The following is a 24,952-nucleotide window of genomic DNA, read 5'->3' as shown; positions in this document are numbered from 1 at the left end:
GCATCTTAGTGTCAGTTGAAGCAACCTCGTGGATTTCTTGGATCCCCTAAGGGTATCTCAAATGGCACTGGATGCTCACTGAGGAAACTGAATGGCTCCCTCAGCATCTACAAAGTACGTGCCTATCTGTGAGTTTAGTGCCTGTGCTTCTACAGCACTCAAAAGAATGCAACAAATGATGTCCAAAGAGCTGTTTCTAAATACACGAGTCCATTGGCAGCAACAACTAAAGCGCTGTTCAGGGGACGTTCAGGTTGGATGTTGGGAAGAGGTTCTGCCCCAGAGGACAATGGGCATGGCACAGCTCCCCAGGGCAGTGGGCACAGCCCTGAGCTGCTGGAGCTCACTGAGCACAGGGACACTGCTTGCAGACAAATGAATTGATCTTTGGTAGGTCCTACGTGTAGTCAGGGGTTGGACTTGATGATCCTTATGGGTCCCTTCCAACTTGGGATATCCTATGATTCTATGATAGAATCCTATCTCTTATAGAAACACCTGCATTAGAAACAGCAGAAATAAAAAATGCTGAATCTCCTTTCTCCATTGAAGCAAGTCTCCATGCTTCACCTTACAAAATGAGGAGAAAGAAGCATTTGCATGGTAGTGTTCATCTGATCTCTTTAAGTAGTTGATTTGTGATGAGTTTAATCATGCCTTAGCCACCACTGACAAAACCAGTTAATTCTCCAATGACTGGGATGCTTGGATGCCATACAAATATGTATCTATATATGTATGTATGTATGTATATGCGCATCATACTTTCCTCATTGATTTGCTCTGCTGGAATGAAGTATGAGAAAAACTTCTCAGGGAGATATATTCTTCCCGTTTAACTAACTGCTGAGTTTCTAAAGCCCAGGGAGTGTATGCTGTACTCACGAGAGGAGGGCACAAAGGATTTTGTCTGTTAAACTAGTATTGGAGCTGCTGCTGTATGCATCCCCTGGGAGTTGATGTAACAGTGAAGTACCAGGCAGTGTTGGAGCAGAGAGATCACAGCACTAAGATAGGATTCCAGGACTTTTGGTTTTCCCCTCTGGCTCTGCCAAGGATTTTGGTGTGGCCTTGGGCAAGTCATGTAATCAGCGTGTGCTGGTTAATCAGTGCTGTGTCCTGCTCTGTTAAACAGCAACAATACTGTATCCTTACTCCTGTTCATAGCCCATCATGTGTGTGCACTGTAAGCCTCTGGAAGTGGAGGCTTACCAGCTTGACGCATAATGCCCCGTGCAAAACTGCTTCTTTCTCCGTGGAGGACTGCAGAGCTACGATAATAAAAACAGTAAATAATGACTATAAACTAGAAGAGGCAAAGACTCCTGTTGCTGCATTGCCCCTGAGATCTGAGTTTTAAATTAAAGCTTCCCAGAATACGCTAACCTATGTGCTAAGCTGCTTTCTCCATTAACCTCTCCTGCCCATTATTTGTCAGGTTAATTTCTTGGCTACTGGTCAAGTTAGTCATTTCAGTGGAGAAATATTTTACGACATACAGTTTCAGCTTGTTTATTTTATGTCAGAGACTTAATTAATTACAGTGCCAAGCTTTCCATTTTGAACAACAAACCTACTATTACATAGGTTAAGTTTTTGCTGCACAATCTCTCAATTAATGGATTTCACAGGAGCTGTTTTTGCACCCTATGGCACAGAGTAGTGCATTGTGCTGGCAGAAGACGGGGAGGATGATCTAATGGTTTGGGCATCTATATATGGCTTGGAAACTGTAATTACCTCGTGTGAATCCTTAGACCTACTGAGTCTGTTCTCCCTCTGATTATACCAAGAAGTTGCCTCTTCTCCCAGGTAAATAGTGACAGGTTGAGAGGGAATGGCCTTAAGTTGCACCAGGGGAAGTTCAGGTTGGATATAAGGAAGAATTTTTTCTCTGGAAGTGTGGTAATGCATTGGCACAGGCTGCCCAGAGAGGTGGTGGAGTCACCGTCCCTGGAGGTGTTCAAGGACCGTGGGGATGTGGCACTGAGGGACATGGTTGGTGGGCATGGAAGGGGTGGGCTGCGGTTGGACTTGGTGACTTTAGAAGCCTTTTCCAAGCTTAACGATCCATGATTCTAAGTGGTATAATGTGATTACACCCTGTGATACGATGTGAAATCCTAGAGGCAGTGAAGCCATAAAAGCATTTCTGCAAGATGAGCTGTCTTACCAAGAAAAGTGGTGAGGAACCTGAAGTACTTCGGGCATGGCTTCACCACAACCGCTCCCACCTGCGCTTCAGGCCAGCATGTGATGTTGTCCCATTGCCTTCTGCAACCTGGGGAAAAGAGAAAAGTTAGTAGCAGAACAAGCATGAGTGACTCCCTGATATCTGCTGTATAGAGCACAGGACAGCAGCTCTGCAGGGGTGCACTGAGTCTTGGTGGAAGCATCTTTTGGTAGGGGAGAGCAAGATGGCATAAAGCCCTATCCGAGCTAGGAATGCAGGTGTAGCAAACAGAGCTAACTTTAGGGAAGAACCTTATAAATTTATTAAAATTCAACATTTTTCAAGATTTTTTGAATATAACAAATACTTCTGGGGGTAAAATACAGCTAGGTATACCCTTTATGCAGAACTGTAATACGTAGTTCTGATTTTGCCCTTTCATTTCTGCTTTCTCAAAAGACATTAATGATGTCACACATGTACCATAGGATTGAGTAATGCAATATTAGTACTGAAGCCAACACAAGTTTGCAGATAGGAATTAACAATTTCAGATGAGCTTTTGCCTCCATGTGTTACATATTTTAAAGTTCATACCAGAATCTTGAAAACCTTATTTTTTGCCCCTTTAACTTTTCAACAGACGCACACTTTGATTGCTGCCTGGGTTACATAGATGGGTTGTCAACAGACCTCCCTAAAAGTCACTTCTTTCTAACACCTCAACTCTACAGTTATTTGTCACATCGCATTACATTGCAGCGCTTCCCCAAATGTGACTAAAGTGTTGCTGTTAAGGTCAACAGCCTAACGAGAGAAACTGGAATATGAAGAAGAAAGTATTTTCTACAGGCAAGTAAAGGGAACTATGAAAACCACTACCAAGCTACACTTCTTAGTAATTATAGCCTGATCTGCAGTTCCTCCTTTAAGTCATCTTTTAGCCCTTCTGCAAAGAAAAAGGCTGGTGTCATCATCAGTCTGCAGAGCGAGGCAGCTTGCTGTCTCAGATCAATAAAGGGAGCACATAAAAATGCTTTGAAGCTGAAAAAGAACTCTCTGCTCTCTTTCAAAGTTATTTTACAAGCTTTTCCTTCATTCTTTCACGAGCAAACTGAACTTTTCAAATGAAGTCCTAGGGTGAGTTTATCAGAGCCTAAAATGCGGAATAACCGACGGTATCTTCTATGTGCACGCTCTTCTGCAGCATTCATTAAAATTCAATTTTCTGATTTCTAGTATCTGTTGCAAAGCTCAGTTTTCCCAGCGTTGTAGTTATCTGCTACCAAACAGCCAGCAGATCCAACAGCATTTAGATATTAGGTATTCTGCCCTTAGAAAATAGATGATTTCATGACAGGACCTTTCACGTTCCACAATCTTTACCTCCATCACCATCAATAAATTAACATGCACCCATTGCCCCAGGACAGGTTATAATGCAAAACAATAATGAAATACAAGGTGTTAGTATCAGATGGCTTTCTAAATGTTCTGAATTATGAACTTTGAGAATTTTTCTGACTCTTGTCTTTTTCTGTGATAGCATTCATCACCACCACTTGTAATGCATGAAGAAATCTCATAGGTGTTTTTGTAACAGAAGCTCTCTGATTAAAATAAGGTGAAAACACACAAGACTGACCTTGCAAGACACACAGAGTGGACCTTTAATAATTATTGCCTCTGAAAAGATCTCTCTTATCTGCCTATTAGCTCGAGCATCATGCTTCTTATTGCCTGATGCTACTAGTTTGGCTGCCTGGAAGGGTCCAGGTTTCAAAGGTGGGGTTCATATCCCTGCCCTTATGCATGTAGTACTTAGATGTGCAAAGATGTCACCGTAGGATGGTTTTCTGAAGAGCCAACAAATCATTCTTCGGAGGTGTCCTCTTCTCTCCAGTGACTAGAAGAGGGTTTGAACAAGTAACTTGAGTTTAAATATCTCATTTTGAGACATCTGAAGATCAGTGAGACACAATTCACCCATCTTAGGTCTAAGGCAGAACAAAACCCAAATGGTTTGAAAAATTCATAATAATTTTATTTGAAATGTGCACCACAAAGAATAGACATTCACCTTTTAAATGAACTGGAACAATCTAAAGATCTGAGAATTGCAAGATGCTTAGCACTGAATAACACAAGCACTAACTGCTTGCCCTGCAGTCAGCCCATTACCACATCAGGCAAAAGTTTGTGCCTGTCCAGGACACAGAAGCCTTAATGAAATAGCATTAGAGAAAATTGACTTCTTTCTCCAAAACTTACAGACTATATCCCAGCAAATTATTGGGGCCAGGGGGTTGTCAGGCAAGATTCAGTATCTAAATGGGGGCTGTAAGAAAGAAGAGAACACTCTTTAGTATGGTCTGTTGTGACAGGACAAAGGAAAGCAGTTTCAAAGTAAAAGAGAGGAGATTAAGACTGGATATAAGGAAGAAGTTTTTTACAATAAGGGTAAGCACCAGCACAGGTTGCCCAGAGAGGTAGTGGTGCCCAGTCCCTGGAGACATTCAAGCTCAGGAGACTGGGCTCTGAGCACCTGATGGAGCTGTCGGTGTCCCTTTGCATCACAGGGGAGTTGGACTAGATAACCTTTAAGGGCCCCTTCCAGCTCAGGCTCTGATTTTATGATTTAGTCATATCACCATGACAGATCAACATCTGAGAAAACTACTTCTGGGTAGAAACAGCTGTAGTGGGACTTGGAGAAGGGAAATCCCTGCCTTCCCTGTGGCATCACTTGGCTTTAACAGATGGAAGGAAGATGACAATTTGTTTGGCAGGATCAAATCACATTTGGTGATTGCTAAGTGCTTCTCCATTAATTAATTGTAAATGTTGTTCTCTCAGTTGCACTGGATATCTACAGGAAGGATGAAAACTTATTTATCAGTCCTCTTCCAAGGGCCCATAGATGCACCCTGTGCATGGGACCTATCCCCTGCGAGGAACTGCAGGCCATCACGAGGAGCTGTAGGCCCGCCATGAGGCCTTCCCTTGGCCTCCTCTGCTCTGGGCCCAACAAACCCAAGGCCCTCAGCTGCTTCATGATATTCTGAGCACAGTCCTATCACCCAGGACAGAGATTTTGTCACAATTCATTGTTAAAGCAGCATTTAGTCTGGTTAATATCTACATGGGAGACCTTTGCAGAAGCCTTTACATTAGCAGGAAAAGCAGCATATATTTGAGCCTTAGCACTTACTGCTTCTTTGGCAAATAGCACGCTTCTCCCGAGCTATGACTGAGTCCAAACTAGAAGTCTTTGAAGCAGACTTTTTTGCAGAAGAAAAAAAAAAAAAGAAAGAAAAAGAATCTGGGTTCAGCCCAGATACTTCAAAATTGTACTCCAGCTTGAATACAAGATGGCACTCTTCTTCCAGGGTTTCAGTCATCTGTGTCCATGGGAGGAAAAAGGCATCAAGTGCTTTACAGACTCGTGAAGTGCTCTCTGGAGGCAAGCATCGTGTTCTGGAGGGCTGGGAGGAGAACTCCTTCACAACCCTAATGAAGCTGCCTTTTAAGCCCCCTTCAGATAAGCAGCTCTAACTGCTCATCCTCTCCCTATAAGCCATGCAATTAGCGTAATGAGTAGCAGCTAACTCCCTCCATCTTGAAGCAGGCTCCTGAAGCACTGCCCAAGGAGCACCGTCAAGGAACAAGCTGGAGGCTGTCAGCCATGAGCTGGAGCTCACATTTTCACATCCAACACCTCAGACTCCCTCTTTGCAAGCCAAGTGTCTGGGCTGTAACAACCACAACACTGTGGGCTTTGGGGAGCCCTCCTCTAATAGAAGCTGATGTTGGGGTGGTGTCCACCATATAGTTCTTCTTCCTCCAGGCAGGCCAGGCCTGGTTGCCACCACAACAGCAGCCAGAGATGCTGACAGAGTCCTTGCTGCAGCAGTGCAGGACAACCCAGCACAGCTACAGAAGGTGATAACTTATTCCACTGTCACTGCTAAATGTAAATCAAAGCTCAGGCCCTCATTTCCTCTCCCTTTAAAAGGTTAATAAACACAAAACATGACAATTCATATGAGGCACAGATATATGGCAGTCTGTAGATCTGGCAGATTAGAGCTCAAAGAACATTTATTTGAGCTATATCTACACTTACAGAAAATATACCATTAAAGTTTATCTGGGAAGCAGCAGAGAATAACTTCTCCTCATGAATAAACATGAATCTCCAGAGCTCTGGCTTGGCTCACAGATGTGACTGGGTTTGGCTGAGGAAAGAAATGAATGGCAGTAGGCTGGTTTCAAGGCATGGTCTTAACTCAGGTGAACTCACAAGTCTGAGAAAAAGCCTTTCAGCACATCTGTCACTCACACTAAACACCTCCTAACAAATGTGATCACTTGTGGTCTCTTCTTTCAAAATGTCCTCTAGAGTTTTGCTCTCTGAATCCACATTCAGATGCAAAGATACCCACTTGTTGCCTGGGACATCTCAGGAGCTCTTTTTCCTCTCACTACCTACAGGCAGATAACAGCAAGCCAAAGGTTAAGCTAAGCCAAGGTATCATCCAGTTCCATCCCAGTGGTAACCTGGTGTACTTTGAATGGAAACTGTTTTCACTCCAATTTGGTATCAGCAGGCACTTTCCATCCTCTCAGAAGTTAGGGCTGTGAATTAGCTGTCAGGTAACATTTACTCTCCCACTACAGCCTGCGTAGAAGGTACACCTAGATGCTTTCTCCTGGTTTGCCCAGTTTGGACTCATTACAACTAATCACCTCCACGTTGACTTTCTTGCCCCCGTTGAGCATTAACTTTCTGCATGACTGAAGAAAACAAATCCCAAATGATGGTCCCTGCAATAATCTGCTAACTACATGTCAGTTCTAGGTGGGAAACATGAATTCAGTCATGCGAGAAAACCAGAAAGCCCATCATGAGCCTTGGACTACTACTACTACTGCCCCAGCCTCCAATGAGCCCAGATTACTGAATCAGGGATGACTTTCAATTTAAATTTTAAAAGCGGTATGTAACAATAATAAGATTCTAGAAAGATTCTTTTTCTTCCGTAAATCTTTTAAATTAATTGCAATTTAATTCTGCTTTTAAGCCTATGGAAATTTTTCACATTCACAACCTCCTGGGCTAAGGAATTGCACAGCAGAAGTGTCTGCTGAAAGAACATTCTTTTCTGAATTTGCTTTGAACCTGCTCATTGCTGGTTTCATTAGGAATAGCCTAGTTCCTTTATGAATACAGAAATACTTATAACCTAGTCACAATATCCCTTTCCCCTGGGAGGAAAACCATAAAATCCTCTTTTATATTCCTCCTCAAGCATCTCTTTTTCAAGCTGAAGTGTCCTAGCCTATTTAATTATTTCTTGCATGGAAGCAGTTTCCTATCCTGTCTCCCTTGTACCTTTTTTCATTTAAAATCACAGAATCACAAAGGTGGGAAAAGACCTCCAAGGTCATCTAGGCAACCATCCACCTACCACTAAACCATGTCCCTTAGAACAACATCTAAGTGTTTCCTGAATATCTCCAGGGACAGTGGCGCAACTGGGCAGCCCGTTCCAGCGCCTGACTACTCTTTTGGAGAGGACATCATTCCTAATATCCAACCTGAACCCCTCCTGGCCATTCCCTCTCATCCTATCATGAGTTACATGGAGAAGATGTCAGCTCCCACCTCGCCACAACCTCCTTTCAGGGAGTTGTAGACAGCAATAAGGTGTTCTTCACTGATCCTCCTCTTCTCCAGACTAAAGAACCCAGTTCCCTCAGCTGCTCCTCATAAGGCCTGTGCTCCAGGCCCCTCACCAGCTTCACTGACCTTCTCTGAACATGCTCCAGGGCCTCAATGTCTTTCTTGTAGTGAGGAGCCTAACACCGAACACAGCAGCAGAGGTGTGGCCTCACCAGTGCTCAGTACAGAGGGATGATCACCTCCTGCTCCTGCTGGCAACACTATTTCTGATACAAACCAGGATGCCTTGGCCTTCTTGGCCACCTGGGCATACTGCTGGCCCATGCTCAGTCAAGCATCAACCAACACCCCAGGTCCGTTTCCTCTACACAGTCTTCCAGCCACTCTGCCCTAAGCCTGTAGCGTTGCCTGGGGTTGTTGCAGCCAAAGTGCAGGACCTGGCACTTGGTCTCATTGAACTTCGTCCCATTCTCCTCAGACCAGCAATCAGCCTGTCCAGATCCCTCCGTAGGGCCTTGCTACCTCCAGGCAGATCGACACTTCCTTCCAATTTGGTGTCATCTGCAAATTTACTGAGGGTGCTCTCAATCCCCTCATCAAAGTCATCAGTAAAGACACTGAACAGGACAGGCCCCAATACCAGCCCCTGGGGAACACCACTCATGACCGGCTGCCAGCTAGATGGAACTCCATTCACCACCACCCTCTGGGCCCGGCTCTCCATTCAATTCTTTACCCAGCAAAGAGTGTATCTGTCCAAGCCACGGGCTGCCAGCTTCTGCTGTGGGAGACAGTGTTGAAGGCTTTGATGAAGTCTATGTAGACTACGCCAACAGCCTCTCCCTTATCCACCAGGTGTGTCATTTTATCATAGGAGATCAGCTTGGTCAGGCAGGACCTGCCTTTTGTGAACCCATGCTGGCTAAGCCTGATCCTCTTGTTGTCCCACACATGCCGTGTGATCTCCCTCAACATGATCTGTTCTATAACCTTCCTTGGCACCAAGGTCAGGTTGACAGGCCTGTAGCTTCCAAGATCCTCCTTACAACCCTTCTTGTAGATGGATTTCTAGCTCTACTTCATTTTTCTCTTCCTTGGAATTGCAGAATGGTTGTACCTTATTTTTCTGCAGTAGATGATTGGTTTTGACAGAGGCTAGTTTGGCCTCTAAATTTTACAGCAGTCCCTCCCATATCTCCCTGCAAAATTCAACCTCTTGCATCTTGCATACATATTAGTGCATCCTTTGGGCATCTCTCCTCCCCCACCTCCACCTCACTGTGTTTCTATTTTTTTTTTCAACACTAACAGCCTGTTCTGGAGCAAACCTTTCCCTTTAGAGTTTCCCTTTCAGCTTTCCATGGCTTTGCATTCAATTTGGATATTTTTTGCCTGTCACACTGCCCACTGTCACTCCAGCGCTGTGGGCAGGATGTGACAGAGAAACCACACAGCTGAAGGAAAACCACAGCCCTGACAGAACATGCAAAACCCCAGCATTTCCTTCCCACCACTGCTCTGCTCTCTAAAGCACACTCACGCTCCTTCACCCTTCTCTCAGTGAGGAATGTGCAGATCCAGTTCAGCAGAAAATTGATTTGGTCAACTGCAGAAGACAGATAGGATCCTCAGAGTAAGGATTAAGTGAAAAATTTTATCTTGGACTTTACTTCCATACGTGTAGAAAGACAGATCAATTCGATTTTTCACCACTTGGTGTACAAGCTGGAGACAATAAGAACACTGTTACTTGCTGTAGGAATTGATTTGCACCTCTGTAGTGGCTTTCAATAGAAACTGTCCGGGACTCAGCAGGAAATGTTAAAAGGTGTCTTTGTTCCTAAATGTTTGCAGAAACTCGACTCAAAGACATGAGAAGGAAACCTCACCTTAAGCCCCCAGACTGAGTCATTCTTAGCAGCATGAAAGAAATAACTACAGAGCATTTCTGGAGGATTATTTTTAAGCATGAAAATCCTGAGTTTTTCCATCAACAACATCCATTAGAAAACAAGTTAAGAAAAAAAAAATCTAATCTTTCAGCCTTTCTTTAACCAACAAACTAAATAAAACACTTGACTCCATCTCTCCACATTGTTCTTTTCATAAATGATATTTGCCAGCTGAGTCCTTCTGCCTAATAGGAGAACCTGTGAACTGAAACAAAAGATGCCAAGACACAAGACAAGGATTTAAAAAGCCTAAAATGCAACTTCACTCCTCATCAGCTTCTAAATAAGAGACAGCTTGGACATAGAGGATGGTTAAAGGATTATTCCAGCGCTTCCTCATTCCTTGCCCAAATCCCTCTGCCCTCCCTCCCAGAAATTAAACCACACTTAGTCCCTATGAATTTAGGTCCCTACCCTTTCTATATGGATTTGTCCTTGTTGGTGTCTCCAGACAGCGATTCATAGTAAAGGTGGCTTATTGATGAGAGTGGTGAAGCACTGGCACAGGTTGCCCAGAGAGGCGGGTGCCCTGCCATTGGAGACACTCAAAGTCAGGCTGGATGGGGCTCTGAGCAACTGATGAAGTTGTGGGAGTCCCTGTTTATTGCAGGGGAGTTGGACTAGATGAACTTTTAGGATCCCTTCCAACTCAAACGATTCTACGCTGATTCTGTGACTTGGTCATCAAGTTAAGTGCCAGTCCTCACAATGACCAGCCCAGTCTGACTTGCTCATTGAAGAGAAGCAAGCAAGCACAATTAAAAGCATGACTAAGTGGAATTTTAAATATCATATCCTGCTGTTATTTTATAGATTTATTCTCTTCCTCCAAGACCAAACGATGTGCTTTGCAATGGAGGAGATTTTCAGCCAAGTCTTGCTCTTGAAGTAAATACGGTTCATACAAAATACTGCTAAATATGACACCGCACTGAAAAAGGAAGCACAAAGGGGAACTTTCCTCAACAAATCATAAGCCATAGATTCCCTGATCTACTACTAGAAAGATACTGCAGTCATCACGCAAAGCTTGAGAGTGCTTCATCACATAAATTCTTCACAATCTGGCTCCTTCCTATTAAACGTGCTGGAGTTCATGCTGGAAGTGTGCTTCTTGCCCATAACACTGAAGGTTGGATGGCAGGAATAAAGAAAAGTTTGTGAGTAATTTAGAAGTTTTTTTTTTAATAGAAACCCTACTTGTACGCAGTGCGGCACCTCAGTTTCTCCTTTTCTCCACAACTTCACTTTCCTATGTCAAACGCTCTGGCTACCAAGAAGTAAAGACATCTAGGTTACAGAAAGTCCAGTGTGTAGTAAAATGTCCATTGTCTGCAGCAGGTGTTGGATCTTGGCCATATGCGGTAACAGAAGCTCCACATAACTTATGCCATATGCAACATTTTCCAATGCACTTGCTGTACATAAGATGGATGGATACCATCATGAAAATGCCCTGGCACAATCAGAAAGAAAATAATACAAATGAAAACATCAGGAAGGAGAGGTTTCTTAACCAGAAACCTGATGGGATGCGACACAGACAATTACAAACTGCTGTCAAAAAAAAAAGTTAAAAGCTCTCCATAAATAGATTTCATCTGAGCAATTACCCAGAGCTTTGAAAACATTTTGGATTTGTTTTCCATTGGTCTACAGCAACAGCATTTATTTCTGTAACCTTTGCAAAACTAATGCTGTGTGCATTTCTATTTTATAGCATTCAAAAATAAAAATAACCAACAAGTCTGATGGCATTTCCAAATGTGACATATTCTCCAAAGTAAAATGCCTTTTCCAGTACAAGATTTATGTCCACTAAATGGCTGTTAATCCCCAAAAGCTACAAGACAGCTGTTCCTGAGTCAAATAAACACTGCTGTTTGTTAAAAAGCTTGCAGCCAGGACATGTCAGCAACAGGCAAAACAAAAGCAAAGCCTCCACCCTTACAGCATATTAAGGGAGAAAACAGATGTGGCAACATCTTATCTCATGGGTGTATCTGTAGAAGGATGGGGTTGATGCAAAAACCAGCTCTTAGCTCTACAGGGCAGGGTGATTAGATTTGTAGGGAGAACTTCTTCATTGGGAGAACACAATCATTCCTGAACACTGTCCAGGACTGATGTTCTAGCCAGAAGCTCGGACGTTAGTGCTGCTGGTTATAGCAAGACTGAAATCAAGAAACCCTCTGTATTGCCTGGACTAGAGTTATAGAGTATAGTAACTCAGAAGATAAGGAAAGAACATAGAAAGAAGTCTCAGAGGCCCTTTTGTCTTTAAAGAGATTGCTGAGTACAAATTCAAGGGACTATCTATTCAGTATTCAAAGGGGGGGCAAGAAGGAGACAGACTCTTTCGCAGAGTCTATTTTGATAGGACATGAGGAAATGGTTTCAGACTAAAAGAGGGGAGATTTGGACTGGACAGAAGACAAAAGTTTTCAACAATAAGGGTAGTGAGGCACTGGCACAGGGTGCCCAGAGTGGATGCCCCATCCCTGGAGACATTCAAGGTCAGAGCTGGACAGGGCTCTGAGCACCTGATGGAGCTGGACATGCCCGCGTTCACTGCAGGGGAATTGGATCAGATGGTCTTTAAAGGTCACTTCCAACTCAAACAATTCTATGATTCTATGACTATTTTAGACTGAACTGACTTACCCTCCGGTGTTCAGTGAACATATTAACTAAGTCCTCAGGGCTTGATTTAGCTTCTTAGAAAAAGGCACTTAATACCATTCCTGATGCCCTAGGATACAGAAGAATTTTGGAAGGGCTAGTAGATATGATACAGCAATTATGAGGGCCCTGCTCGCTTCTGAAACAGTAACTGGTGGCCACACTGATAATCCAAAAACTCCTATTAAGTAAGATTTTTGATTGATGACTAACAGGTCTCATGAATCAACTCACGTTCAAGGGGCTGTTTTTCTTGACTGTTTTCTTTGACTGCTCTAAACCATCCCTGGAAAGCTACCACCCTTCAAAGCTGCCAGCTCAGTGGCTTGTCTGAATACTCCCGCTACTACTGACTTTAAAACAGTGGCCAAGAACCAAGTGAAAGCGTAAGGAACATTGATAGGAGCACTTGACAGGTCTCAGGGATGCAACCTGAAAATGCCATACATTCCCAGCCCTGGGTGAGTGGTCCATCCATCCCCTCTCCTCCAGTGATGGAGCACCTGGAGACCTGCTGATAACTGGGCTGCCATACAAATCCGACCTACATAGCATCTGTCCCAGGAGGTCTTATGCAACTGGGAAGGTGAGAATTCACTTGAACTTTTTCAAGCAAGGAACTATTAATTATTTCTTATCTTACTGCATTATAAACAGATGGTGATGAATAAACAGACTCCTCATTTAAACTTCATTAACGTTTTTCCAGCTTGACTTTTAATTTCCATATGTTCACTGCTTCTTCTCTCATCAAACATGCCTTGACGTCTTCAAGGGAGACTGTCAAAGAACCCCAAGTTCCAAATCTGGCTTTTCAAGCCAACCTCCACTGCAGAACTGTGGAAGAGGAAAGACATTATACGGAGGATAAGCAACATGGGCTATTCTCCATCTGGATTCACTTGTATGAGAAAATGTTGGTGATGAGATTACAGGAGTCAGCTCTGTTGCTCACAACAAGTTGAGGCATATACGACTTAACTGTAAGTGAAGAGCAGGGAGGGTGATGGGGATTATTTTCATTCGTATTTTCCACTTTTTGACTTTTCAATTGGGTTTGAAATCCTGCTAGAATGACAGGTCTAGACTGCAAATATAAAACGCAATGCTGAAATACTCAGAGTATCAGAAGCAGCTCAACTGTAGCAGCTCCTCGATGGCTACTAGCAATTCTCAGTGACACTTAGAAAATCACCTTGGCTATCTCCTCACTACTGAGCAAACAGACAAAATGTTGATCTGTAAGACACTGACAGCCTCTAGCTGTGAAGTGCTGAGCTTGTTTCACTTCCATTTAACTTCTGCAGGAATTTAGAATCCAAGTAGAGCAGAAGGTCTTCCTTCCTGGATGAAAAAAGTCTGGAAAAACCATTAAGAAAGGGAAATTCAACAAGGGGAATGCCCAGTCCTGTAGCTGGGGATCAGCAAAACCATGCACTCGGGCTTCACAGAGGCTTCACAGGTCCTCACCTGGGGGACCAAGCTGAACGTGAGCCAGCAGTGTGCCCTTGCCACTCAGAAGGCTAAAGGGGTCCTGGGTTGCAGTGGGCAAAGTATCAGCACGTCAAGGGAGGTGATCCTTCCCCACAGCTCAGCACCTGAAGGGCTGTGTCCAGTTCTGGGTCTCCCCAGTACAACAGAGATGTGAACATACTGGAGAGAGTCCAACAAAGGGCCTTGAAGATGATGAAGAGCCTGGAGCAGCTGGGATTGGGGGTGGGGGGGGGGTGGGAAACAGAGCCAGCATTTTCTCAGTGGTGCCCAATAGACGATGAGTTCAAACTAAAACACAAGTAAATCCATTTAAAACTAAGATTATTATTATTTTTTTGCAGTTAACACATGCATAGGCACTGGAGCAGGTTGTCTGAGCAGGTTGCCCCCATCCCTGGAGATATTCAAAACCCAACTGGATGCCGACCTGAGCACCCTGTGCTGGTTGACTGCTTTAGGCAGAGGTTTGAACTAGGTCATCACCAGAGGTCTCTGCCAGTCTCAGCTATTTTCTGTTGCCAAGCCAAGGAACATTAAAACACAGAAAATCCCCTCCCATCTGCCGAGATCATCAGACTCAGCAGTCTTCTGTGGTTTAAATGTCAACTCTATGTTCTTGAGCATTTTCTCTCATACCTAAACTTGCATGCTATTAATCTACAAATCTGGGCTAGGCTTCCTGTGCCCAAGATCTGAGTGATATTGCCACCGCTCTCCATGAAGACCATGAACCATGGGACCTCAGTTTCCCGTGTAGAAGCATGGTCTCCAGAGCTGCTCACCTCATCCAAATATGAGTCACACACAGTACCTCATTCAACTGTCATCCCTAATTGACTCTCCCACTTCTGAAAGAATATCCAATTGTGGAGAGAATCAATTAGCAATAATGAGATAAGGAGATAATGAGCACAATCAACTCACCTAAACATGACTGCTTTTGTTGACACAGACAAGAAAAGAGTAAATAAAACAGGATTTTTATTTTTATTTTTATTTGGATGCTTCAGATTAAGCTGAGCTATATGTAAACTGCAGCCATAGCGAGGGAAGCTTTCTTAAAAAACAAAACAAAACAAAACAAAACAAAGGCAAACAACAATGAAAAAAACTACAGTCTGTGCTCAGGGATAAAAAAAAAAAAAGCAAATGGAAGTCAGCAAGAAGCCACGCAGCGATGAGACCTGCCCTGCAGCAAGCCTCAGGGGCCATGACACACTTCACAAGGAGAGAGATTTGCCACCATCTGTGGGCCTGGAAAGCAAAACCCCCTCCAGCTACCTTCTCCTCCTAGCGCTACTGCTGCTATCTGTGTTATCATCTCAGCAGTTACCACATTGCATACATAACACATTGTCTTGGTTGAAAAAGAATCTGCAGTAAAAGCTTAGTTTTCAGTGGGGCTGGGATTGCATTCCTTGCTTTTGAAATACGCTCATATGCATTTTCGAAGGAACACAGAGGACTGAGGAACTCTGTTATAAACTCCTGCAACAAACAAATGCCTCGGAGAACACCAGGCTATAGAATTACCTTATTGATTTATATTGTAGGGGTGGGAGATGCTACCTGAAGAGCAGCCCCATCGGCTGGAGAGCAAAGAAAAAGGGAAAGACAACAGCCCAAGCAGGTACTGCCCATCATCCGACTGCAGCAGCTACTAGCTGCGTGGCAACTCCTCTCTGCAGAGTAACTCCGCAAACTTCTCATCATGCTCATCTGGAGGGGAAGCTTTGCGGAAGGCACTCAAATCCTGGGCCTGACTTGGGCTTGATGGTTGAACTGGATGATCTTAGAGGTCTTTTCCAACCTTAATGATTCTATGAACAGATCCTCCAGCTGCCCAGGCAGGACTCCCCCAGGAACTAGCTGATGAACACCTGGGATGACCTGGGAACCCTTTCAACTACATGACTAGACCCTCAGAGCTGATCTGCTACCAGTTACACATACAGCACTCACCTTGCAGAAGGCAGTCACTGGTGGTGTAACTGCATTAAGATGCTTCTAGGCACTATATCCTACTCACGCTGGATGCCAGAGCACTGTCAAGACTTGAGCTCTTGCCTCCACTTGCCCATTCCTGCACCGCATTGCTTGGCACCAGCATACAGGGGAATGCAGCTTTGTGTGTGTTGGATATAATTTGAGGTTCCTTAAGGAATTCTCTTGGCAGGTTCTGGGAAAATATCACCCACAAAGTCTGCACCCCCCAGCCAATTCAGAGTGATGCATGATACTATGTACAGATTCACTGGGAGAAGATAGAAAACCTAATTTATCTAACCTGAACTTTATGGGATTTCTCTTTCGAAGTGTTATTTCTCCCCAGATACATAATATTTTTCTGTGAATTTAAATTGTAGGTGCTGCCAAAATACTGCCTTTCCTATTCTATCTACCCACAATGTTGTTAGCAGTCCAAACTTTAAAAAAAAACCCAACTGGACACATTTCAATGTATTTGTCCTTAACTTACCCCTTCTAGATAAGGAAATAGCATGATTTTTAAAGAGGAAAATTAAGCCAAGAAAACCCAGGAAACACCTTCACTTCAGCAACAGCGTTGTTATAGAACCATAAGGGTTGGAAAAGACCACTAAGATCATCTAGTCCAACTGTCATCCCACCCCCACCATGCCCACTAAACCATGATTCTACAGTTGCAGTAGTTTATGGATGTCAAGTGAGGTAAAGTTTGCAGGGAAAACAAGTGTGAGACCATCATGCAGAGGAAGAACACCTGTGAGACCAGCACGGAGAGAGATAACAACACGTTTAGGATGGGAAATTAAACAATCTGCAGTAAAAAAAAAAACTAAAACAACCCTCCATGGCAAAGGGGTTGGAACTAGATGATCTTTGAGGTCCCTTCCAACCCAAGCTGTCCTATGATTCATTCTAAATGATTCACACGTGCATGACATCTACGTTCAGCTACAATCTGTGTCATTTGCAGTATCTGAGTTATTGCAACCTTGCCATCCCTGCCATGAGATTGGCACGTGGCCTACAAAGAAAGCCAGACATTTTCCACGTGACAAAACTATGAAACATCACCAGTTCAACACCCAGGCACATTTGTGATGCAGATTGGAAGCACCTTCTCTTGGCTTTGTGATCAAGGGAGGAATAACCAAAGCTCATTTTCCATCATGCCAAACACAGCAAAGGTCTTCTATATCACAGTAGGAAAAGTGCAGGCAATATTACTGTTTTTTAGGTCACTTAGGAACACACTCTGCACTGAGATTGAGAGGAGGCATTTTGTGCATCACCTCCTGCACTGGGCAGGGAAGAGTCCTGCCATTTGCACAGTAATAAGTTCTACAGAAGATTTTTTCTTAGTAGTGCTACAAATTGTATTGTAAAGCCTCTTTGGGGAAAAAAAAAAAGGCTGGAAAGATCATATAACAAATGCCCTAGTGAAGGTTTAGTTCCCCCAAATACAATTCTGTATGTGAACACACAGATTCATCTCTCCTAATGATGGAACTGGGACCTCACTTATCCCAAATGCCTCCAAGCCAGTGAACAATAGGATGGGACCCACCTGGGAGCTGAGCATGATTCACTGCATCCTAAAAGAGATGCCTACATTCAGCTAGATTACCTTAGAGCAACCTAAAATCAGAAATACCTCACCAAAACACATTCCCAACCATGCCTATTTGCCCACACGAAGCCAACAGATCACAGTCTACCTGGTCCTGATTTCAAAGATAAAGAATCCACCTCTGTACTGCATCACAATCACCACTTTACAAGAGGTACAAGATCATGTTATTTGATCATTGAGGTGAAAGGAAAACAGGGCAGAGAGCTGCAAGGGCAGTCCTGCTCATGAAACTCAATCCCATACTGCAAAGCACAACTGCATCTTACACACCCTTTATAAACTGGGCACTTTCCATCATGGAGCCAATAAAGCACTTTTTCCTGCAGCTCTGTGCCCTCTGATGGTTAGCAACTACCTTAAAACCCAAATACCAGTCTCACTGCTATTTTATTCTTTGCACTTGCTGCCAGCTTAAACCAAACTTCACTGCTGTTGCATCCCAGTTGCACCTTCTGCACTCAAAACGCCAACATCATCTTGTCGGACATGGTCTCCACAAAGGTGGGCAACTTTGCAGATGCCAAACCACACTCTTAACAGGGAACAGAGAGACTCCAGTCTCGCCAACAGTGGATATCTGTGGTCCAGGACTGATGCTAGGAATGGCAATTGGCACCCACTACCTGCACTGAAAACACAGACATTTAATTTGAAAAGAAAGCATTGATTTAACTCACGCACATACACCCACTATAATTAATGGCTGTTCAAACACAAAACAGTGTTAAGACAGATGTTATTGTTTATCAGTGGAAATCTACCTGCTTACCCTCAGCTAGTAATTAATCTCAGTATTACCATCAGGTGTTCTCTACAAACGACTAATCTATTTGACACAACAAATTACAGCTGTGATTAAGCCCCTCCGATCGATACAATTGATAATGGCTTCTAAACAAAGCTTTATTTCCAGACTGTATTGGAACTGCGCGTCTCCTTAATCCCACTCATTCAATTAGAAAGGATAATAAATTGGTTGTTAAATCTCAAGTGATTTTCTTTTTGCTAACAGGATGTTGAATGCGCAGAAGGCAATACAGCTACCTGGCCATAAATCGAGGTACTGCGTTACAGTTGGCAGAGAGCCCCAGTTGCTTTCTGTTCTCCTTTGTGAGACTGAGCCACGTTAAGTTAATACTTTTCTGGGGAATTTAGCTAGGAGGTTTTACGCAACATTTCTTTTTAAATTATTTCCAGCAACACTAAGACTGAACAATCTTCACCTCTGTGTGATCTCCCGTCATCACTTCCATATAATCTCTGCCAACCAAACTGCCCCCTCCTCCACCTCTCCAAAGTTCAGAGCTGTATTTTGCAGCTGTGCTCAGCTACAATTACTGACTTATGGAACCCCGCTACAGAAAAAGAGCTTTTTATGCCTACTTGAGCTCACACATCATGTGTTGGACACTCCAACAGGGAAACACAAGCTGTTTAGATATTTAGAAGCTGCCAGTCCACATCACTTCCAAAACAGACTTCCAAAAGTTGATGCACTCATCTACCAGCCACCCACTTAAGCACCAGAGCAATCGCACATCAGAAATTGCAGCTTTTTTCCACTGATTGCAAGGGCAGAGGTGAGTTCTTTGCTAGAAGCCTCGTACCAAACTCTTAAATTCCTACTGATGTAGGCTGTGTTGTAGAATTTGGCTGTAGATGTCCGTGCACACACGTGTTCTACACTGATATCAGCGGTGACCATTTCAAACAAACTGATATATGCACACTGACTCAGGAGTAGCAATTACCATCTCCCTGGAGGAGAACATCTTAGAGTGCTCGTATCTTATTTAATGACTATAGTAGCAAGGGGTGGAAACGCAGAATTCCTACAACCCAATATTTCAGCATTCCCTTATGAAAAACAAACTCCAAAAGGTTTTTAGATGCTTGCTTATGCTTAGACATGGATGGCATGCAGTAAGGCTGAGCATGTTCTTATATCAGAATCAGTAAAAATACGTTCAATGGTTTAATTCAGCGGAGAGAAAAAAAACACATTTTGGATTAAACTTTTTAATGAGGAAAAACATTTTGAAAAAGCAGAAAAAAAGATTAACACTCAAATATTTATTCTTCCATTTTGAATGTGCTGTATTTAATTGAAATTCTCCAAGTGTACATGAAAATGAAATGAAGAATTTAGCTGGCTTTCAGAGAAAGTATTTAAGTGCCCTGACTTCTCCCTTCTTTACTGTATTCCAGGAGAACGAACATTGCTTCAAACAGCTCTATTTAACTGCACAGGGATGCTTGAAATCAAAGGAAAACATATCTTAATAGATAAAAGCAGGGGCCAAAAGCCTTCCTTGCATTCAGTAAAGCTCCCCGAGGGACCAGCTTGGCCCAAGGATGCTGTTCTATCATTAATAAGCATCATGCAGAACAGCCTTTGGTCTGTAGCCTATTTTTAAGCAGTGCCAAGTGAAAGAGGATGAGAAGACATCTTTCACTTTTTCTTCTTTCAGGAGGAGGGATGCAAATGTGAAGCAGGATATGCATCCTCCTACCCCTACCAATGTGATCTCTTCTTTTTGGAACCCACCATTCTCCCAGTGGTTCCTACACGTCCTTTGCACACGAACACTGACCCTGCCTTGAGAGAAGCACTTGGAGGGGACAGGTCCATCCCAACATCTAATTCCTGGGGCTTTGACTTAACTGCTGTGAGATGGGACAGGATAGGATCAGAACCATACCCTTTATTCCTCTACCATACAGATCTCTACAATTAAGGGTTGAAGACAAGTGGCCCTGCCAAAATATCCCAAGCTCTCCACAGGCCGCCTACCAAGGAACTTCAATAGCACAGATCCTTGCAGCATCCCCCATCCACACGGTCATGTCCTGCAGCATCTCTCCTGCTCTGAAATGCCACCTGCCCAATGCATGCTGTGTCGTGCCTTCTCCTTGAAGGAGGCACAACTCCACAGCTGATGGGATGATGGAGAAACCTTGGGAGAATGGAGAGCAAAGCTGGCACCGTCAGCTTGACCCTCCTCTCCTGATCATTGATGGAGGGAGTTAAGTAAAGGTACCAGAGTTGGTTAAGAGACTTTCAGTTCAGAAAGAGACATGATTGCCTCTGATTAAACAGCCTGAGACAGATGAAATTCACCCCCCTGTGGGTGATCCTCATCAAGCTATTCAAACACTTGGCTGGTAGAACTGTGCTTTGGAAGTATCAGTATTTCTCCCTCCTAAAGTAAGAGCTCAACATCAGATGAAGCAAAACCAGACAGTGCACTGCTGCTGCAGGAGGGGCGAGAAATGGCACAGACAAGGCAGATGTGAGGCCAGGGATGTGAGCCTGAGATGGAAGAAGTTGCTCCCATACCTGAGGTCTGATTATCCTCAGCAATCTCTGCCAGGCACTGGCTGCGTTCTTCTTCAATTTCCAGCATGATGCTGCACTCTGGGCGCGTGCTGGATGCCTGCAAGAAGGGCAAGAGGAAAGGAGAGAGTGAGCAAAACCCATCTGTACTCAGGGATGCGTTCCTGGGGATGCACAGCTAGCCAAGCTCTGCTGGCTCACTGTGCAATGGGGATATGCATCCAGCCGCATTGTACATTTGATTGAGAGAGGGGAGAATAATCCAGTACCTACTGAAAAAAATAAAAAATTGTTGTCTGTGCCTCATAAAAACATAAAAACAAACAAAAAGACTTTTTTGCTGACGATCAAGAGCAATTCTGCTTCTTTATCCGCTGGGAACCCTGCCTGACTACCCCAACACTGACAGCTATCTAGGGCAGGAAGATGGCAGCTTTAAAATTCGTGCCAAGAGCAGTGGGATCTGTGCTTACATAGTTTATTCCCTCCGTTCTCACATGGCCTGCCTCCTGGCTCATGCTAATTCAAAGCAAAACAAAACCCAAATCAAATAAGAACAAAATCTCAGATGCAGATTAGGAGATCAAGGAGCTAAAAAGCAGGAAAATAAAAGCCAGTAACAAGGCTTCCCCCCACCAAGTGCTTTCTCCCCACTCAGATCTAATTATATTTGTTTTCTTTAAATAATCAGTGTCTAAAATGTGCAGGTAATTAATCGTGCACTCCTTACATCACACGTTCTCAGTCACAGAGTACAGACCGTAACAACTGTCATCCAGAGAAGGAACCACAAGCCAGACAGGGTCATGTTAATGTCAGCAACCTACTCCCAGCTGGAGGGAATACCCCATCTGACACAGGATGCCTGGGGGGGTAATGGACTCACCGTCCCTGGGGGTTTTCAGGAAGAGGGTAGGAGTGGCAACGAGGGACACAGCCAGTGGGCATGGTGGGGATGGGCTGGGGTTGGACTTGGAGATCTCAGAGGGCTTTTCTAACCTCCTTGCCCATATCTTCATGAGCTTCCCATGATGCCAAGTGTTGCACAAAATCAAACACAGAACCCAACCCATTTCAAAGAGATGGCAAACTACGTTGAGCTGGGAGATACCGGTTCAGAAACTCAACTGCAAAGAGATGGTGAGATGGAAATGATACGGAGAGAGCAGCTGTCTTGGCTTGAGTCCGTTCAATCACCATGAAATTCAATGCAGGAGTGACCCTGAGTCAGGTGAGCTTCAGGGACAGATGTGAGAGGCAGAGTTACAGCCTTTCTCCATTAAAATTCATTGATTCTGTGTTCAGAGTTGGTGAATTTGGGAGAGGATGGGGGAGGTATTTTGGTCTGAAACTAGCAGAGAAAGGAAAAAAAAAGAATTCTTCATGTCTCTTTTCAAGACGTGAGCTACTTTTCTACTCATTTGACAGCCAATGCTGTAAAACATAAGACCCAGAAACCCTCTGAAGTAACAACGCTTTGATGCAATTTACCCTTTGGATTAAAATTATAACATAATTTAGCGTATTTTTTTATTCTCACTATCTCTCATTAATCCAACCTACTCTCTTCCTTCTTCTACCCCATGTCTTGCTCAGACTACGCTTTCCCTTAGGCTGAGAATGGGCTTTGATTAGCAGTACACAGACAATTGTTATTGCTACGTGGCTTTCCACTCAAATTAAAAGAAAAACCAAAACAACAGCATGTTGAGGGAGGCTGATTTGCAGTTGTCCTGGTACTCGAATGCTTCCTTTTTTCTAAAGGGAAACAACTCTAGGGAATTTTTATCTTGGCTCATCTGAAATACTGTAGGCTTATTTTAATTTGTTTCTTACCTTTTTATTTTAACTGTATATATATATATATATATATATAAAAACAAAAGGAGCTTGCTGTAAAAATAAAGATTGAAATGTTCTTCTTTCAAAACATTCTGACTTTTTTTTCAAAAGAAAGTTAAAACTCTCTGGACTGAGCCTATTGCCACATTCCTCTCACATTTATAAATAATTTGAGTTTTCACTTCATAAATTAATTCATTCAACTCTAACTTTGATCAGGGTTGACAAAGTGCTACAACGTATTGTTAGGATTTTTTAGGCCGCAAACGTTGAGCTAAGCCCATTAGCAAGTACTTCACCGCATCTTCCCATCACGAAAAATGCAAGCCTAAATTGGTTGACTGCATATTTGCCTAGGTCACTCCAAAAGTTATGCCTCCTATTTATTTCCACGGAAATGATAACCCATACAAAGAGCACAATAACACTACGTGTTAGAGCAAAGTCTCAGCTGCAAAACGCTCTTTTTCAGTATAGTCACCACCATTTGCTATGCATTTTTGCCAGTGATGAACAAGAGCATGCATGCAGCACAACCCACTCCTCACTGCGCTCGCATCCTCTGTTGTCTCCATAAACATTCAGCAAGCATCAATGAATGTCAATGGATGCCATCTTTAGTTCATGGAGGAATTTAATGACACCCCTTTGTTCCATACACATTTCCATGTGAGACACCATTCTGTCAGACTGGCCTTCTCCTGTCATCTGTCACACAGAAACACAATGTAATGGAATATTAGTAGGAAGGTTCAACTTCTACTGCCGTACCACCAGCATTTGCCTCTGATGTCATGGGCCAACATCATAAGACAGGAGGCTACATAAATACATTAAGTTCTCTAAAACAGCATGAGATAACTCTTTTTTTAAAGACTCTTTTACCATTACTCTCAGTGGGACTTATCTTCCCTCATTTTAGTTGGGTATAAGCTGTGCATTTAGTATCAATTGATTTTTGCGATTCGTTCCAGTCCACTGAGAGCTTGTGAGCATCAGCTCTGAAGGCTTTCAAGCCCCTTGGCTGACTGAAGTTCAGAATAAAATACCCAGTATTTAGGTGGGGAAGGTCACTGATGTGTGAACTTAGTGTCTAAAAGACCTTAAACTGAATCATCAAGGTCAAACAGACTCACATTTGAAGCCTCCTCGTTTATGGCTTATTTTCCACATTCACTAAATAAGGAAATAAATAATCCAAACAAATAGAATCATCGAATCATAAGGGTTGGAAAAGACCTCTAAGATCCCTAAGTCCAACCCCAACCCATCCCAACATGTCCACTAACCATGTACCTGAGTGCCACAACTCCACAGTTCTTAAACACATCCAGGGATGGTGGACACCCTCTCTCCCAAGGCAGCCTATGTCAGTGTCTGACCATTCTTTCTAAGAAGAAATTGTTCCTAGTATCCATCCTGAGCCTCTCCAGTGCAACTTCAGGCCATTACGTCTCGCCCTAAAATGCAGTCATCCCTCTTCTACCTCCCCAGTGATAACACTAATAACCCTCTCATATCATTGCTGACATTGCCGCAGGCTAAGAAAGACAGCAGAAAAAAAATACCAGTTTTGGGGCATCATTAGGAAAATGAAAAACACCGATTTTTTGTTAGTAGGTCATGAGTTCTGTTGGCATGGTGGTGAACAGGACAACTAGTTCAGTCACCTCAACTCATTTCCCAGTTGACAAAATGCTCACGACCCAAGAGATCTTCCAAGAGCTGCGAGTCTTGTCTGCCAAAATGCATCTTCCCCGGGATCAGAGGCTGAATAACAATCCTTCCTTGGTGGGCTCCTCCCAGAAGGGAATGAAGGAGACTTTATGTGGAGTTTGACATCTTTCACAGCAGTGGCCAACTGGTCACATAGACACGGGGCTAAGGATTACAGTGATTCACATTTCTCAACCAAAAAGTGCAGACAAGGAAAGCATGACCACAGTACTAGGCAGGTCACGCTAACAGCAGCTAGTGAACAATAATCCTTTTTCCTGGGTGTATCCATCATTGATGCACAGCTAGCTCAAACTCAGTAAACCCCCACTGGCTAAAAGCCCTTCTGGAATGCACAGGTTACCACGTAAAAGTTGTGGTGGATTTGTCAGGGGCCATTTTTCCGGCACACACTCTGAGCAAAATGACGAAGGAAAAGTTTTTTACTGGA

General features: G+C 43.5%; 1 protein-coding gene across 2 annotated transcripts in view; it reads right to left on the bottom strand.

The window, feature by feature from the left end:
* LOC110394039 (vasoactive intestinal polypeptide receptor) overlaps window positions 1-24,952 on the bottom strand; it is a 110,548-nt gene that overhangs the window by 53,733 nt on the left and 31,863 nt on the right. The window contains exons 2-3 of one of the 2 annotated variants that reach the window (XM_021387650.1): window positions 20,947-21,043; window positions 2,174-2,281 (exon numbers count right to left, since the gene is read on the bottom strand). In XM_021387650.1, the coding sequence (XP_021243325.1) occupies window positions 2,174-2,281; window positions 20,947-21,043 (205 nt within the window). The remainder of the gene's footprint in view (window positions 1-2,173; window positions 2,282-20,946; window positions 21,044-24,952) is intronic. The other variant, XM_021387651.1, reaches the window with a different exon arrangement.

This window comes from Numida meleagris, chromosome 2, assembly GCF_002078875.1.
Source record: "Numida meleagris isolate 19003 breed g44 Domestic line chromosome 2, NumMel1.0, whole genome shotgun sequence".
NCBI classification, from domain to species: Eukaryota; Metazoa; Chordata; class Aves; order Galliformes; family Numididae; genus Numida; species Numida meleagris.
Note: the sequence above shows the minus strand (reverse complement) of the source record. Positions and strands in the feature narration are given on the sequence as shown.